Here is a 17,885-nt window from a genome sequence, read left to right on the forward strand (position 1 = left end):
TAACTTATGTGCACTCTTGAGATGGAAGAAGCGGGGTGCCTGAAGTGCAAAGGACTAGTAAAACATAATTGAAATTAACATAGTAAATGTCTTACAACAGTGGGGAATCATTCTGGTTATTATGCCTCTAATTCATTTAGCTTCTGATATGAACGCAATGGTGTTTGCTCTTGGCAATCTGATGATAGATGAGAGCAGGTCAAAGAAAGATTTAATCAATTCGAGACCACAAGAAATGGGTTATTTGCTAGTCTGTCAGGCCTATAAGGTATATTTAAGATCTGCATTGTAATCATTATCAGCATTCTTTATTTGGAAAGCAATGTGATTATAATCAGAAATTGTGAAACAGGACTATTTTTTTCCTATTTCAATGATATTTTAAGTGGGATGCAGTGACTGAAACATAACTTAGAAAATCCCATGGAGGGCAATTTATACAACTCAGATAAAATAAAATTTATCACTATAAGATATTTGAAACTTTTGCAGGGAATGTTATATGTATGATAGTGCTTTGAGATACCGAACTAATGGTCATAAATGAATATTTTCTTATTTTTTGTTATACTGGCATACACAACTTACTTCTCACAGTGGCAACTTAAGTTCACAAGAATATGTTAAACTTTCCAAGTGATTGTTGCTATTTTCAATGAACATATTACAACATAATCCATTGATAAAACTAAACTCTGGGTTCAAAATCATTTAGCCTTTCTGTTTGTGCACATTTATGGGGGAGGAGATTTGCCTGCTCTCTCAGTACACTGCATACCGTATTCTTTTAAATTTCCATTTTGTAGATAAGTTGACAAGTGATTACTGATGAATATTGCCCTAGTGTTTGGAATCTACTGCAGAAAGAACCATAAAGGGTAATCTGTGTAATTCAATCTAGAATAATTATGAATCATTGTGTGTGTAAACATGCGAAGTCTTAGCTTAAGAACGAGTCCAGAAAATAAATACATGAATCTGCAAATTATATTCCTTCTCAGAACTTTGTAGGTGTGGCCATTTGTCACAGCAAGTATATAAATATTTGTTTTATAAACCACACATAAAATGTTCTCCTCTTTACAGTTAGCACATCAGCCTAGAACATAAGCTCGGATAAGTGATCTCTATATACAAATTTGACCTGTTGCTGGTAATGGTGCTTTTTTCTGCTAACCAATGGTTACCAACCAACTGGGAAGTAGAAATATCAGCAATGTGGGAAAAGACAGATTGCTACTTGCTGTAAAGATAATCATGCTAAGTTGCAGACAGATACAATTAAAGGATGCATAAGCTTTTGGACACAGCCTTCAATGAAAAACGAGAAACACACTCCATTCACTGACACAAGCAAATGCGCTTCACGCACATATGACCACCAACTCCAGCAGCTCGGGCAAGAACGGCATTTCAATTGGTTGGAAATCACTTTTTTAAGTTAAACAAGTTTCACCCCTTCTTGTCATTTAACTTCTTCCTCAGTGATTTGGCAACTGCAGTTTGCTTACAAAAATTTTGCTAACACATTGCCCTCTCAACTGTAACTGCTCTTATGCCACACTGTTTCAATTTTTTCAATATTCTTCTCCAATGTTTGTGAATTAAGTGTTCTGTCTCCAACAACTTATTTTTTCTGATTTTACTAAATAGTTGATGCACACTGCGTGAAGAGTTTGACAGAGCACTGAAAGACAATTCGAAACAAGGCCCGGGGGTTGACAACATTCCATTAGAACTACTGATAGCCTTGGGAGAGCCAGCCCTGACAAAACTCTACCATCGGGTGAGCAAGATGTATGAGACAGGCGAAATTCCCTCAGACTTCAAGAAGAATATAATAATTCCAATCCCAAAGAAAGCAGGTGCTGACAGATGTGAAAATTACCGAACTATCAGTTTAATAAGCCACGGCTGCAAAATATTAACACGAATTCTTTACAGACGAATGGAAAAACTGGTAGAAGCCGACCTCAGGGAAGATCAGTTTGGATTCCGTAGAAATGTTGGAACACGTGAGGCAATACTGACCTTACGACTTATCTTAGAGAATAGATTAAGGAAAGGCAAACTTACGTTTCTAGCGTTTGTAGACTTAGAGAAAGCTTTTGACAATGTTGAGTGGAATACTCTCTTTCATATTCTGAAGGTGGCAGGGGTAAAATACAGGGAGCGAAAGGCTATTTACAATTTTTTCACAAACCAGATGGCAGTTATAAGAGTCGAGGGGCATGTAAGGGAAGCAGTGGTCGGGAAGGGAGAGAGACACGGTTGTAGCCTATCCCAGATGTTATTCAATATGTATATTGAGCAAGCAGTAAAGGAAACAAAAGACAAATTTGGAGTAGGAATTAAAATCCATGGAGAAGAAATAAAAACTTTGAGGTTCACCGATGACTTTGTAATTCTATCAGAGACAGCAAAGGACTTGGAAGAGCAGTTGAACGGAATGGACAGTGTCTTGAAAGGAGGATATAAGATGAACATCAACAAAAGCAAAATGAGGATCATGGAATGCAGTCGAATTAAATCGGGTGATGCTGAGGGAATTAAATTAGGAAATGAGACACTTAAAGTAGTAAAGGAGTTTTGCTATTTGGGGAGCAAAATAACTGATGATGATTGAAGTAGAGAGGATATAAAATGTAGACTGGCAATGGCAAGGAAAGCGTTTTTGAAGAAGAGAAATTTGTTAACATCGAGTATAGATTTAAGTGTCAGGAAGTCGTTTCTGAAAGTATTTGTATGGCGTGTAGCCATGTATGGAAGTGAAATGTGGACGATAAATAGTTTGGACAAGAAGAGAATAGAAGCTTTCGAAACGTGGAGCTACAGAAGAATGCTGAAGATTAGATGGGTAGATCACATAACTAATGAGGAGGTATTGAAAAGAATTTGGAAGAAGAGAAATCTGTGGCACGACTTGACTAGAAGAAGGGATCGGTTGGTAGGGCATATTCTAAGGCATCACGGGATCACCAATTTAGTATTGGAGGGCAGCGTGGAGGGTAAAAATCGTAGAGGGAGACCAAGAGATGAATACACTAAACAGATTCAGAAGGATGTAGGTTGCAGTAGGTACTGGGAGATGAAAAATTTGGACAGGATAGAGTAGCATGGAGAGCTGCCTCAAACAAGTCTCTGGACTGAGGACCACAACAACAACAACAACAACGACAGTTAATGCACTGCAGCAGACTAAACTTTATGCCAATAGTATAAAGGGCAATGAAAAAGTTTCTTTTATAAGGCCATAAAGTCAAGAATCGGTATGCCAATCAGGCAAAAATCACCAAGAGCACTGAGGTGATCACCCCATCGACACACCAATTTGGAGATACCTGTTTGGTAAAAGACCATGTCCTGCTGTGTGAAGAAGTCTGTAACTGCCTCTTACATCCCTTATCCAACAGGAAACATTGAGCTTTTCAAGGCCCTTTTTTGGGAACCAAAGGCGTGATAATCACATGGGGAGAGATCACGACTATAGGGTGGATGCTCGAGTGTAACCCACTTGAGTACATTAGCACATTTAATGATTCCTGATATACTGCATGCATATCAGAAAGACATGAATGCTACAATAATCCCTTACCTACATATCAGTGCTACATTGCATATATGCTGCAGTAACATCCTCAAACGGAAACTTTTTGATTGTTCCTTATAGAAGGAATCTGTGGGTGGGAATGCTATTCTTTCTTCTGAACTATCCATCTTCCCATCATGGGACAATGCAGTAACACAGTGCCATACCTTGTAACTATATCACATAAATAGTTGATGAAGATGACGACAAACTTACCTGCAGATGTTGTGTGTGTCACTAAAAGTCACCCTTGGTCCAGTTATACCACGCACTCTTAGTGATGCTGAACGTGAGGGACCTGTGCGTGGTGAGCTTTCAAAGCTTGCAGAGCTCCCATTAGCAACCAAAATAACAGCTGCATCATCTGGGCTAATGAATTACAAAAGCATTTTAAAAATCCAACATGAATAGATGAAAAACATTGATTAAATTATGAACAAGATTTACTCATTTCGACATAAAAAAATTTCTAAGGTATCAAACACAAGGTGATATTTAAACTGTTAAGTCCTTCTCCGGTGTTCAAAGAGAAATGGCACTACTGGTTTTATTAAATAACAAATTGTTATTTTATAACCTTATGAGTTCAATTCCACATACCACAAATAATGGGTTGTAAATGGAAGGATACTTTGTCTGAAACAGTTATGTCTACTGACATTAAAAAGCTGCAACAAGAAACAATGCTCATGGCACTACAAGCAATGTGCAGAGGAGAAACAATCAGGCAGCATAGGAATGTATCCTCTTTTACAACTTATTTATATCATTTATTCTTTTTAACATTTCTTAGAGCTCCTTCAAATTCCTGGAAGAGGAAAATCTGATTCTGATAGCAATAACAATGTGAACAATGTAGCATTTGTGATTATTCTGACTTGTCCTATGTATTAGATGCCACATATGAATCAACAAAGAATTGTAAAGCTACTGATAAGTAGTGTGTCACAAACATTTCTAATAAATGTTTACTTGAAATCAGCAGTTCTTAATGGAACAATGTGAAATCAAATCTTTTTATGAAAGTCATGTATTTTGGTAATTTCCTGTGTAAATCTGAAGGTAACTGTTTACTAACATAGGCAACTGATAGTTATTTAATGTTGAAATTGGATTTTCAGTTTTCTTCTAAAGGCTGAGATTCATACATCACCTTAGATAGAACATCCATTACCTGACAAATGAACTTGTGCCCTAGATGTGATGTCACATGAAACCATTCAATGACAGTATTATTCATCAATGCCATTTTTACCCTCACTTTTAGACAGCATATCATACCAAAACTGACATGTTTTGGAGAGACCTTTAATGCAGTGCATCAATTAAACTTCATATGTTTTTAGTCTGTGAGTATGAATACATAGACCAAATACTGTACTGTACTTATGCAAACACACAAAACCAACCTGGTACTTGCTCGGTTTGAACTATCACCCAATCACACCACAGGGCACATGATGTCATACATCATTATCCACATATGATGCATGCATGCATGCATGCTTGAGAAATACGACAGGTTCTTATGAAACAACTCAAAACCAAACTAGCAACCTTCTACCTAACCTAGACTTGGGCTATCATAGCATGCTTCATTTCACAAAAGAATAAAGATAATTTTGAGGGAAATAAAATCTGCTGTCCTTGCAGAAAAACGTCCAAATGACATATGTAATTCGCTGTGATTGCTTGACAGCAGCAAACTGAGCAGTGCCATGTTGGTTTACATGCTTGTGAAGCTGGAGTGCCGTATTTGGTGGTTTTTGTATTTATAAATGCGCACTACGAAAATATGCAAATTGATTGATATACCACACTGCTGCTCTCTCCAAAAAGTGACATTTTTGGTTTGTTTTCTTGTCTAAGAGTGTAGGTAAATGTACACCAACAGATAAAACTGGTAGCTCTATTCCAAGTCAAACAGCTTGACGAGGCTTTATTATTTATATTTGAATGGCTGTTTTGCAGAGAAATTTAAAACAATATTTTAATTTTTGATGAATGTCTTCCGCTTCCTCTGTGTACACATTTGTTTCATATGTTTCAATCTCTGCTTACGGAGCTCTTTGATGGTATGGGACCACTTTTCTTTTCCTGTCTTGTTTCTCCCTGAGACCACTTTTTGAACTTTGTTCCTAAATAATTTCCTGTTACCCCAAGTGTCAATTATGTTTATGTTTGTTTCTCTGAGGTCATTTAACGTGTGAGAAAACCAATGCTGATTGTCCTTTCACCTTCATCAACCTGTCATCATCCATTCTAGCCAAATGTTCCAAGAATGACCTTTTCTGCTTGGTGCGTAGTATGTTCTCTGCATGTTCATAGCTTTCTTTGTTAGGTCATGACCTCTTGTTTACTGCTACTGTTGTCCTTAGGTCAAGTATGTCTAGTAAACCGGGTATGCGGGCTTCCTAGACACTACAAGATTGACGATGAGGTTAACGAATACTACAGCAACAACCCACAGCCTGGCTGTCACAGTATTGTTTGTCGTGGGAGTTTGTGTTCTGCTAGCACCTTAATTCTATGTTATCTTTTCTTTGCAGGGGTGTGTTTACATGTTTTAACATTATCTCTTACAGTGTTTTTTCTATTCAGTGTTTTCAGGTGGGCATTGCAGAAATTTTCTTTGCTTGTATGCTTATTTTTATTGCTTGCATTATCTGTTTATTGCATTTGTCTACTCCAAAATAAGGAACCCATCTTTCCCACAGCCTGCTCAGGCACCTCAGCTGCAAGCGATTGTGCAACACAGCTAACACAGATGTTTCAGTTTCAGATGCAGCTGATTGAAACTCTTTAAACACGGTACAGCAGTTATTGGCGAAACAAACACCTAACACAGACCAACAAGCAACAACTGTAGCTCCAAGTGCCATACCGCCTTTTCACCAGTTTAATGAAAAAGAAGAGGAATGACTCGAGTGGTTGCAACAGTATGAAGCTCACATCATTGCTCATGAAGTATCAGCTACTGTGAAATTACATTACTTTTAGTCAACAGTAGGAAGTGCAGTCTTTTGCCGCATTCAGAAATTGTTCCCTAATGCCACTTCGAGTGAATTGTCCTACGATCAGGGTATAGGGTCTCTAACTAACTATTATGACCAACAAGTGACTGTGGTGACAGCTAGGTACCAATTCTTTAGTTGCAAGTAAAGGTCGGATCAAATTTATCATGAGTGGGTAACAGATTTACAGAGTATGATGAGGAAATGCAAATTAAAATGTGCTTGTGGTGCTTTATATTCAGATTTTATGTTGTGTGATGCGATTGTGTACAATGTAACTGATGTCAGACTCAGAAAACAGATTTTGAAACTGTCAGATCCATCATTTCAGCACATAGTGAAAATTCTGGATCAGTGCGATTCAGGTGGCATAACGGCTGATAAATTTGAGCAGCCACCAATTTGTCAGGTTAAGTTGTCCCTTGCTCATGACTGGCCCAGGAGACAGCAACAGCACATGCACACCAAGCCCCGTAAACAGGTGAATAGAATTACGTCATGCACTTGGTGCTATTCACAGCACAAATTCCAAGAGTGCCCGTTGAGACAAGCACAGTGTTATGGTTGCCACAAGAAGCATCACGTACAATCCGTATGTTTGCAATGAAACAAACATAATAATTTTGCCCACTCACACAATTCTCGTCACAAGGCCCACATAATCAATGCAGTGTATTCAAAGCCTGTTGCAGGCACTTTCTCCTGTGCTATGCCAGTCCAACAAACTTTTTTTCATTTGCATATTAGTGGAAAATGTGTGAAATTTCAGTTGGACACAGTGTCTCTGTTACATTACTGAAGCATAACACATATGAACTGTTAGGCTCCCCATGCCTGTTTGAAACTAGCATGCACCTGACGGCTTAAAATGGACAAGGCATTCCCATTCTCAGAAAATATATTTTGCCTGTCATGTATTGCTTGCATACGTGAACTGTGACTTTCACTGTGCTACAATCACGCGCCTGTGAGAACATATTTGGCCTTGATTTGTTTGGCTTTCAAATTCAGGACAATGTGTTGCCAGTGACTGCATTCAATGTAAAAGACAGTGTAGGGCAAGTCCACTGGTTTTGCTCTCCAAACCTTCAGGTTGCATTCGCCTCCATGTTGACTTTAAGTCTACAGTCAACCCACAAATTGTGATTGATACTTACCTACTGCCACGCCCAAAGGATCTCATGGACAGATTAGTCACTGAAAATTGATTTGCACAACGCATATCTTCAAATACAGCTAGATGAAGAATCTCAAACTATGTGTGTTGTGAACATCATTTGGCTTGTTTACATATTTGTGTTTGCCTTTTGGCAGTGCTTTCACACCCGCCATTTTCCAACGGTATTTGGAACAGCTAACTGCTGAAGTACCAAACTGTTCAAAATATTTGGACGATATTGTAGTAGCAGGTCAAACACCTGAAGAACATATCGCAAATTTGCATGCTTTGTCAAGCGCGTTATCTGATGCAGGACTAAAGCGCAGACTGGACAGGTGTGATTTCTTAAAACCTGATTTGCAGAATCCTGGTCATGTCATAAACAATAAGGGTGTACATCCTCTTCAGTAACAATTGTCAGCCATATGTGACCTGCCAGATCCTCACAACATCACAGGATTGCAGTCAGTATTAGGGAAAAATGAACTATTATATTCAGTTCATACCCAATGCTACACAAATCACAGCTCCATTGCATTGCAAGAACATCCCCTTTGTTTAAATAGATGAGTGCCACGTAGCTTTTCAAAAACTTAAAGCTGCATTGCTCAGTGATTGAGGCTTGGTTCACTTTGATCCTGATGAACCAGTTGTGTTGCAAGTTGATGGTTCCTCTTACAGAATCAGTGCAGTGCTTTCGCACAGATTTAGTATTAAAGACAGGCCTACTGCTTTCGCATCAGAAGTGTTGTCCAAAGCTAAGTGTAACTATTCACAAACAGAGAAAGAGGCATTGGCTATTGTGTATGGTGTCACCGAATTTAAACACTATTTATATGGCAGAAAATTCAACTTAGTAATGGATCACAAGCCACTGCAGTCCTTGTTTCATCCGATGAAGCCAGTTCATGTCCGAACTGTCCAAAAATTGCACAGATGGGCTTTGTTGTTGTTTCAATACCAGTACGAGATTGTGTATTGTCCGACAGCTCAACATGGTAATGCGGATGCACTTTCACTTCTTCCCATTGGCCCTCATACAGACTTGGACGCTTTTGCTGCATCTTCTTGTCACATCCTGCTCACGATTCTGAATTGCTTCAATCCTTTCCTCTGAACTATAGGAAAATTGCACAGGCCATGGAAGCTGATTCAGATCTGAACATTTTGCTAAAATACATTTGCACATCTTGGCCTCACTCAATGTGTAGCATAAAGAACTCTGTAGTGCGCCAATACTTTGCACTTTGGCATAGCCTTGCTGTACAGCAATGTGTGATTCTTTTCAAAATGAGAGTTGACTGTCACATGTGTTGATTCCCAGGGCTTTGCAAAAAGAAGTGTTGCAGTTACTTCACCAGAGACACTAGGGGACTGTTTGTACAAAACAGTTAGCACATCGACACTGTACTTTGCAGGCTATGGACACCCAAATAGAACAGATTACATCACAGTGCCATGCATGTGCAGGAAATGTCTGCTCCACCAAAAAAATTCTCTGCTTGGCCTAAGTTGCAATCAACATGGTAACATATGCACATAGACTTTGCGGGACCTTTTTGAAACATTTGTTGGTTGACTGTGGTAGACTTTCATAGCAAGTCTCCTTTTGCCATGCCAATGAGCTTGGTAGTGTCACGCAGCACAATTCAGGAGTTGTACTCTATTTTTTGCCTTGAAGGTTTGCCTGAAGTCATAGTGTTGGACAACAGTCCTCAGTTCACGTCAAATAAATCTGAAACATTCTGTGAATGCAATGGCATACAGCATCTAACAAGTGCACAACTCCATCCACAATAGAGTGGCACAGCGGAACAATTTGTCAGAACCTTTAAGCAGCAGATGGCCAAACTTCACATTGCACACACCAGGGATCAAGCACTGCAACTTTTTCTTGCCTTCTATCATTAGCACCCACGAGACGGACCATCACTGGTGGAATTGCTTCATGGAAACTGCCATCGGACATTGCTCCATCTGCTCCACACTCCTCAGCATCTAGTGCCAAAGGAAGGTTGCAAGTGGCTTCTTCAGGCCCAGACGAATTGCAGTGCCGACATCATAATCAAATTTGCCACTGACATGTGCATGGTAATCCTTCTGTATCTGTTCACCAAGATTCACAGATCCCAAGGACAGTGCAGCCACAGATGCCACCTGAAGGTGTCATCACAACACCGTGGGACGACTTCATGGAGATGGTACCTTCGCCTTCTCTTGTCCTACCAATGGAGCTGGACCCGCCCATGCCACAGCGGCCGACACCTACCCTTCCGAGTGTTTTCCAGGGGACACTTCCACCAGAGCGAAGGCCAGATGATGGGCTACAACCGTAAATCTGATGTCCTCTGCAGCCACAGCTTCCGGTCCAACAGGGCGTTAATGGTCCTGCCTCTCCTCCCGTTGTCATGCTCCATATACAATGACGGTCTGTTGCTTCGAGGGGAGGGGGGGGAGAGGAGGAATGTTACAGTGTAAAGTCAAGCACTGGCGCACCAGTTGGGAATGGCAGGGAAGAGAAGGATGGGAGAAGAACTCAGCCAATCGCACGCTGACAGGACTTCCCCCCAGGACAACAGCGACCCCTCTGTCAAGAGGACATAAGCGCCGCAACCGACTGGTAATGGCCCACTTTAATAGCAGCTTCACAATTAGCCACGTGGATAGCAGTGTCAATGTTAGGCACTTCAATTATTTCATATGTTGCCCTTTGCTTGCAACACATCTGTGTGAGTGACAAAGTTAAGTAATGTATTTGATTAATTGTAATAAAACTCATCAATATGGCTTGTCTGATTGTTTGCAGGCTTCATTGACACTACAAAAATAAAGAATAAATGGTACTTCAAACTAGCAAAAAAAACTGAAAGTGGCAAAAAATAACACTGCAAGCAGCAAAAAATAACACTGAAAGTGACAGAAAAATACAGAAAGGAGAAATTTTTTTTACCTTAACACAAAAAATTATTACTAACAAGCACTAATGCTTTATTTTTCATGCCTGTTTGCAGACTTTTACACAGTCATTTAGCTATGTCATGTAACATTATTGAACTCATTGTTTTAGTAAGTGTTCACCGTATGTGTAGGAGGACACAACACCGTCTCTCACACCCTTTCATAAAAGTCCATGTTTCTCACATATAAAGAAAATTGTGGTACAACTGGTGCAAATTGATCATCAATAGGCTCTGAGAAAAGTTCAGTAGACAGAAACAACTACTTTGGAATAAGTGTACACGATTATTGATTCATTACTGACAGTATAATGTAAACGGACAGATAAAAATCTACTCACCAAGCAGCACCAGGAGAACACACACACACACACACACACACACACACACACACACACACACACACACACACAAAGTTTAACTTTCATAAGCTTCCAGCGGAAGGAAGAGGGATGAAGGAAATTGACTGGAGAGGAGAGGTTTGGGGAAAGGGGTATAGTTCAGAAAAGTCACCCAGAACTGGGGAACAACTGAGACTTACCGGACGGGATGAGAAGGTAAGTCTTCATTGATCCGGGGTTCTGGGTGATGTTTCTGAACTTTACCCAATTTTATTGATACAGGAGAACACAAATCTGTTACTTAAAAATTATTTTTTCAATGTAGGTGGATGGTTACTTCTTGCTCTGCGAATATCTCAAACATTACAACATTTCCTGAATTAAAATATGTTCTGTACAAATTCCTGATAATACTACTTCAGTGTAGTCTACTGATAATTTATTTAAGTCTAAACCAAATCTGCAGTTGTTCCTCTTTGAAAATGTTTTATAGAACAACTGTATATTGATGTACAAATTGTTAATGCAATTGCAGCCCTGACATCTCAATGTTTTGATTATTGGCAGACAAGTTATTCCACTCATCACTGACACTTCCAGAAGTATGTTATTTTTCTTCCACATCTTTCTTTATAATGACAACAGCAAAAACTGATTTAAAAATGTTACATTTCAAAATTATTTCTGCTCACAAATTACCTGTCTGTCTCCACCTGGTGCTCTGGTGTAGGAGATGGAACAATGAATGATCGAGAGCGGTAGGTACTTGCTTTTGACCCAAGACCAAATTTACCTTTAATTGATGATGCTTTCACACTCTGCCTCCTTAACTTCTGTATCATATCCCTGTAAAAGTGGTATTTGTAATAATAATAATAATTATTATTATTATCATCAATACAAAATCTGGAAATACAATAAATTTTGCTAGATGCAAAAGTATTGACACTGATTTACCCATCTTTTAAACATCCATTTTTCATTATCTTTATCTTATTCTTTTATTGGCCCTGACATAATGTGAGAAATAGTTTTTTTCAATTAATGATTAAAAAGTGATTTCTCTAACTAACTCAGTTGACAGAGTAGAATGGTGCTGATAAAAAATGAGCGGAAATAGATAATAACCAAACACACCAATCAGGCTCCATTTTCAACCATTTACAAAACCTAAGTGGATTCAAATAGTTTTCTACTGCAACGTTAAAAACAAACATGTCATGAAGCTTAACTGATTGTCCAGGCCACAGTTTAATTTAAAAAGTATAATAACCTAAAATTAATCAATACAGTTACTGCAAATACAGGATATAACTTTGATATGATTCTGAATAATGTGAAAGAAATGCCTTTTATGTAAGTCACTAGAAACTCTCATTGAGGTAAAATATAGAATTGTGTAGTTTACATTCCAATGGTACACAGTCTTCAGTGACTCAAAAAAATCTACATAAGGTCTTCACATATTACGTCTGCTTACATACCTTCTGAAATCCTTGAAAACCATTGCTTCAAGTTCTTGCAGTCTTTTCATCTCTTGTTCAATTGTACCATGAGAAGCACCCAGTGATCTTAAGTCATTTATTATTTTTGCCTGCTCATTCATCTCCTTTTCTATTAACTTCGACCTTTTCTTGGCATCAATTGATGGGTCGAACACAAATGCAGGCAAGCTGTCAGTTAAATTCCGACTTCGCTTGAGAGTTATGCTCTCCTAAAAGAAAGATAGTACATATGAGCTGACAATTATAATAGATATGTGCATAATAATTACATGTAAAATACTTATCTCAACAGTAAATAAACCTCCAACAGTAGAACCATTTTGATTAATTAAGCTTAATAATAAAGCAAAGTTCTTGGTAAGTCTCCTATGAAAAAAAGCTAAACAACCAGTGTATCAATAATAAAGTAACACAGAAGTTGCTGAAATTCCGAAAATTATATACTTATTTGTAATACCGCTGATCAGCTCACATTACTTGAACATAAATCCACTATCAACTACCTAATAGGCCCCCTCTCCACCCTTCGGCTTCATGACTTTTTCACTTGCTAAAATTGAGAGAACACCATATCTTAAATGTAGTGATTCACAGTGAGTCAAGACTTACAAGTGAAGCTGTATTTCCATCAACCTGATCAGTTTCATCACTGTCATAGCTTGTTGCATTTGCTTCATCTTCTTCTTGTGAGCCTGTGAGCATTGTTAATGTATGTCCCAATGCTGACAACTGTTTTCCAACATTGACGTCAAGATGAATATCTACACCTTCCATTTGCCACTGCACATTTAAAAACCATTTTGCATTTTCTGAAACAAAACAAAAAGGATGGAAATGTAATTTCTTCTCAAAAACGTTTAAACTGATGTTATAGATTACACTATAAATGCATTATATACTGTCAACTACACATACAGTGGCGTTAGGGAACTTTATATATATAAATAATGATCAAATTACTTATTTTCCTTCATGTGGAACACTGCTCACAACTGAAAACAGCTCATTGAAGGCATTTTATGATTTGCAGTATGTTCAGTTCTGAAACCGTTTCTCTAAAGAGCATAGGAAAATAAACACACCAGTCCCGCAATCCTTGTGGACTTGCTGTAGTAAATGAGATAACACAAAGGAAAAAAAACAGAAGAGAAGAGACATCATTTACCCTAAAGACATTGTTACTACTGTTGAACTGAAATAACAATCAGAATCAATGTTGCGCATTAGCCTTTATTATTGTTTCAACACACTATATGCTTCAGTTGTGCACTGGCGTAGCCAGCACACACACTTGGGTGCTGCCTCCAGTCCTTTGAATGGTTATATTTTTATTAACGGGCGTAGAATTTCCTGGCACGTTAGAAAACGAAACACATGGAAGAAAACTCCTTTTGGAAAGATTTTTGATGAGCAGCAACATGTACGCTGCATTACAAAAGTACACGCGGCTTATGATTAATTCAGAAATCAACTTACAGAGTGTGTTCAAAAACCAACAGGGATGTGCATCAAAATCATATGAGTAATCGATAGACCAACGTGCGCTGGATGCTAGGCGCTTTGTGAAACAAGGTATTTTCTCCTCAAGGATATGAATCCCCCCCCCCCTCATAGATCGGAGCCTACTGCACATACGTGAATCTGGCAGCTTGGGCGCTGTGGAAAATTTTTCCTGGTTGCATCTAGCTGCTTGCTCTTGCTGTGACTGCTTACACAGCCAACAGCCACATTTCTGTAGCCAGAAACGGGAGAAGGTACTACTCACACATCATTCAACTACGCATGCGCATGAGCCCACTCGTAACTGTTAAATCGAATCTAATGTAAACAGTGATGGCGTCACGCTCATCGGAGGCACTTTGTTGTTATGAAGCATCGCATAGTCTTCCTGAAGCCTTTGACACATTTTCCTGTTGGCAAACACTTGTATGAGCACGGGTGTTTTGTTTATTATATGGCACATTTCCTTTGCAATTTATGTTTTATTTTCGTTTTTATTCCCTCAGTCATGTTTTATTGTTGCAGTATTATTTTGCAGTAGCGGGTTACAGTAATATCCTTTTTTGAGTATCGATTCTTACCAGTCAAAATTACAAAAATTTAACTGAAAACTAAAATAACGAAAAATTCCCGGAATTCTACAAAATTCCCGAGTTTTTCCCACTTTCCTCCCAGATGAAAAAATTCCTGGTTTTTTTCTGGATCTCCCGGTCATCCCGGGTCATATACACCCTGATGTACCATCTCAAGTTGGACCATGAGGCACCAAACACCACTAAAATGGTATTTCTAACCCTTTCATTAAAGAGATGTTCAGTTTCAAAGAATGTATACATTATTTTGGGACAACCTGTATATCAGAGCAATTCATTTCCTTCTGCTTTATCAATAAGGCCATCTCAAAAAGCAGGAGGAACTTCCAGATGAGAATAGTAACTATATGAAATATCAAACTACAATCAAAATGATACATAAGCAAAAAGTACAAGAAGGCAATAAAGTTTGGTACACTGGCTACTGGTGTAAACACTTAAATAGATGAAGTAGTTAAAATATGTCACAGCAGATGGCATCTATAGATAGTGTGTAGAGAACATGAGTTATCTTGAGATCTGTTCATAATGGTTGGCACACAAAACAGAAGTAAATCAGGATCAGTCTGCAATGTGATAAGAAACACTATCCATTCAGTTCAGCTGATCTTCCAAATTGTTTGCTGCCTCTGACAAAATTACAGGACCATCGATACATCTTAAAGTGTTAATTCCTTTCTCTTAACTTTAATGCCTCTTCCAAATTTCTCTTTACTACTTGCAGGCATTTGCAATGACGAAAATGTCTCTGTGCAGAACAATACGAGGGGCCATCCCTTTCATTCTTGTCCTCCAAGTCCATGTCCTATAATTTTTTATCCTCTTCTTTTGCCAACAATCGAATTCAACTCCCCCATTACAATCAAATTTTTAGCTATGTTAACAAACTGAATAATTTCTTTTATCTCATCATTACTTTTTCAATCACTTCATCATCTGTTAAATATTAGAATATTTAGGGAAAATTTAAAGGAAGAAAATTCTAGATGTGAAAATGAATTCCTTCTTAGATATCCTCTCTATAAAACTGAAAACATTATACAGCATGCACCCATACAATGTGAAAACCCATAATATTTTATAATGAATTAAATACATGAAAACAAGGGTTCGACACAAAGGAATGAATACTTTGTAGTACAGCTAATACTTTTAACTTCTTTTTGTAGCGAGACATTGCTTACATAAAATTATGTCTTTTTCATGGCATTAAAATGTTTTTGGAAAGAGCAGTGCAGTTATGTAAACATTTCTACAAAAATTTCACTTCAAAAATTTACATCACTGTAATTATCTCTTCTAAGGTCTCTGCGTTTCTGTACAGTACCATGTCCAGCCATCCTGATTTAGGTTTTCCGGGATGGTTCCTTTGAAAGGGCACGGCCGATTTCCTTCCACATTCTTCCCTAATCCGAGCTTGTGCTCCGTCTCTAATGACCTCGTTGTCGACAGGACGTTAAACACTAATTTCCTCCTCCTCCTCCTCTGTACAGTAAGATTAAAAAAGTCACAAGAACTGATCACGTAGCAAAGTACTTGTCTCCTTTTGTGTGTTATTTGGGAGGCCAACATGTTGTCTTACCAATTTGCCAACATATGATGAGCCTTGAAATGTTGTCTTGTTTTACTTAAATTATGCAAGAATCCCTATTTAGCTCATGTGTTAATTATGTGGTGAGTAAACCTGATTTGAACAAAAACACTTCTTAAGGGTGATTTATCATATTTATCAGATGTATCACTTGTTTGTGAAACAGTGCAGCCATTGTGGAATGCCTATCAAATATGAAACATTCTTCATCATTAAGAAAGTTGCAGTTGCCAAAAGAAGTTACACAAGAAATGAAAGAATTAAAATAGTTAGTGTTATCATAATAAAAGCTTAAGATGTCATACCACTGCCTTGTTTCTGTGCAATTGTGCGACTGCAGACTTCATAGGTTCCCTCAGACACCACACACAGATTCATTATAGTGCTGTCACTCATATCAGGCTTCCAGTCATCAAGGCTTGTTTCAAAATCATCTGCAAAGCGAAGACACAAGCCCACAAATCGCCCTTTGCTCACAAGCGAACCAGAGCTACAAGCTGAAATGCTTGTGCTTTCTAGAGTCACCACTACAGCTCCTCTTGAGTCACCATCGTACAATGTGCGGTTCATCCCCCAAGACGTCTATAAAATAAAGAATATGCATTATAAAACATTGGTTTCTTTTCCAATAAATGTTTTCTGACAAATATTTTAAATTTTTTTATCAATAACCAAATGAGAAAATTCTTAGTACTTGTACATGAAGTATATGACATATAATTTAAGATTACTTCTTTCCAATAGGACAAGATTGGAATGAGGAGAGAAAGTATAAGAAGAGGATAACTATGGCAAGGCCAGCATAAACTAGCAAGAACTCTAGGCCTTAGAAAGCTATGTGATGTGTTATACAGAGTTACATACTCGTCAAGGTCTGCCAGAATTACAAACAACATAATGATAGGTGTCAGATGATTTAAAATTATGCTGTAGTGTCAGTTTTACAACCATATTCTTTAGAAATTCAAAACTGAACAAGTAGATATTAATATAATATTGTACCCCCCCCCCCCCCCCCACACACACCCCTTACTTCAGAGGTTTAATGACATAAAACTACTGACCATGCACAGTATCCTTAAAGTTTCGATAATTAAAGGAACTGAAAAATGGCTTGCTGAAAATTGAGGACTTTTTCCTAGCACCAGTTGCGTACACTCTTTAGGCATATAGGGTGTCTCTCCTATGAGGCCTTTCTATTGTGTTTCTTCAGATATGTTCAAATCTGTTTTTGTGTTTGTGTAGACACAGTCAGCTGAAATAAATACTGCACATCAAATCTCGTGGGATGCTCAACAATGTCACTTTGTTTCCTGTGACTAATAATAATAATAATAATAATAATAATAATAATAATAATAATAATAATAATAATAATAATAATTATTATTATTATTATTATTATTATTAAAGAAAGCTTTTGTATGCCCACTCAGTGGAGCAGTCCCAAATTAGTCTAAAGTGATACTCAGTTTAGCAATATGTATAAGCAGGGATAGTAAAACATGAAAAACAATGAATTCTACAGCAGCAACTGAGTATCTGTGCTGCATGGTGGTAGCAAACAGTACAGGTCAGGGCAGCACACAATACGGGTAATGAAGACATGATGAACAATGGATTTATTGTCTCTGGT

General features: G+C 38.1%; 1 protein-coding gene across 1 annotated transcript in view; it reads right to left on the reverse strand.

Annotated features, from left to right (window-relative positions):
- LOC126161731 (transmembrane protein KIAA1109) overlaps positions 1–17,885 on the reverse strand; it is a 493,460-nt gene that overhangs the window by 97,221 nt on the left and 378,354 nt on the right. The window contains exons 63-67 of the mRNA XM_049917765.1: positions 16,555–16,831; positions 13,175–13,374; positions 12,545–12,774; positions 11,760–11,906; positions 3,806–3,958 (exon numbers count right to left, since the gene is read on the reverse strand). Of these exons, the coding sequence (XP_049773722.1) occupies positions 3,806–3,958; positions 11,760–11,906; positions 12,545–12,774; positions 13,175–13,374; positions 16,555–16,831 (1,007 nt within the window). The remainder of the gene's footprint in view (positions 1–3,805; positions 3,959–11,759; positions 11,907–12,544; positions 12,775–13,174; positions 13,375–16,554; positions 16,832–17,885) is intronic.

This window comes from Schistocerca cancellata, chromosome 2 (assembly GCF_023864275.1).
Source record: "Schistocerca cancellata isolate TAMUIC-IGC-003103 chromosome 2, iqSchCanc2.1, whole genome shotgun sequence".
Classification (NCBI taxonomy): domain Eukaryota; kingdom Metazoa; phylum Arthropoda; class Insecta; order Orthoptera; family Acrididae; genus Schistocerca; species Schistocerca cancellata.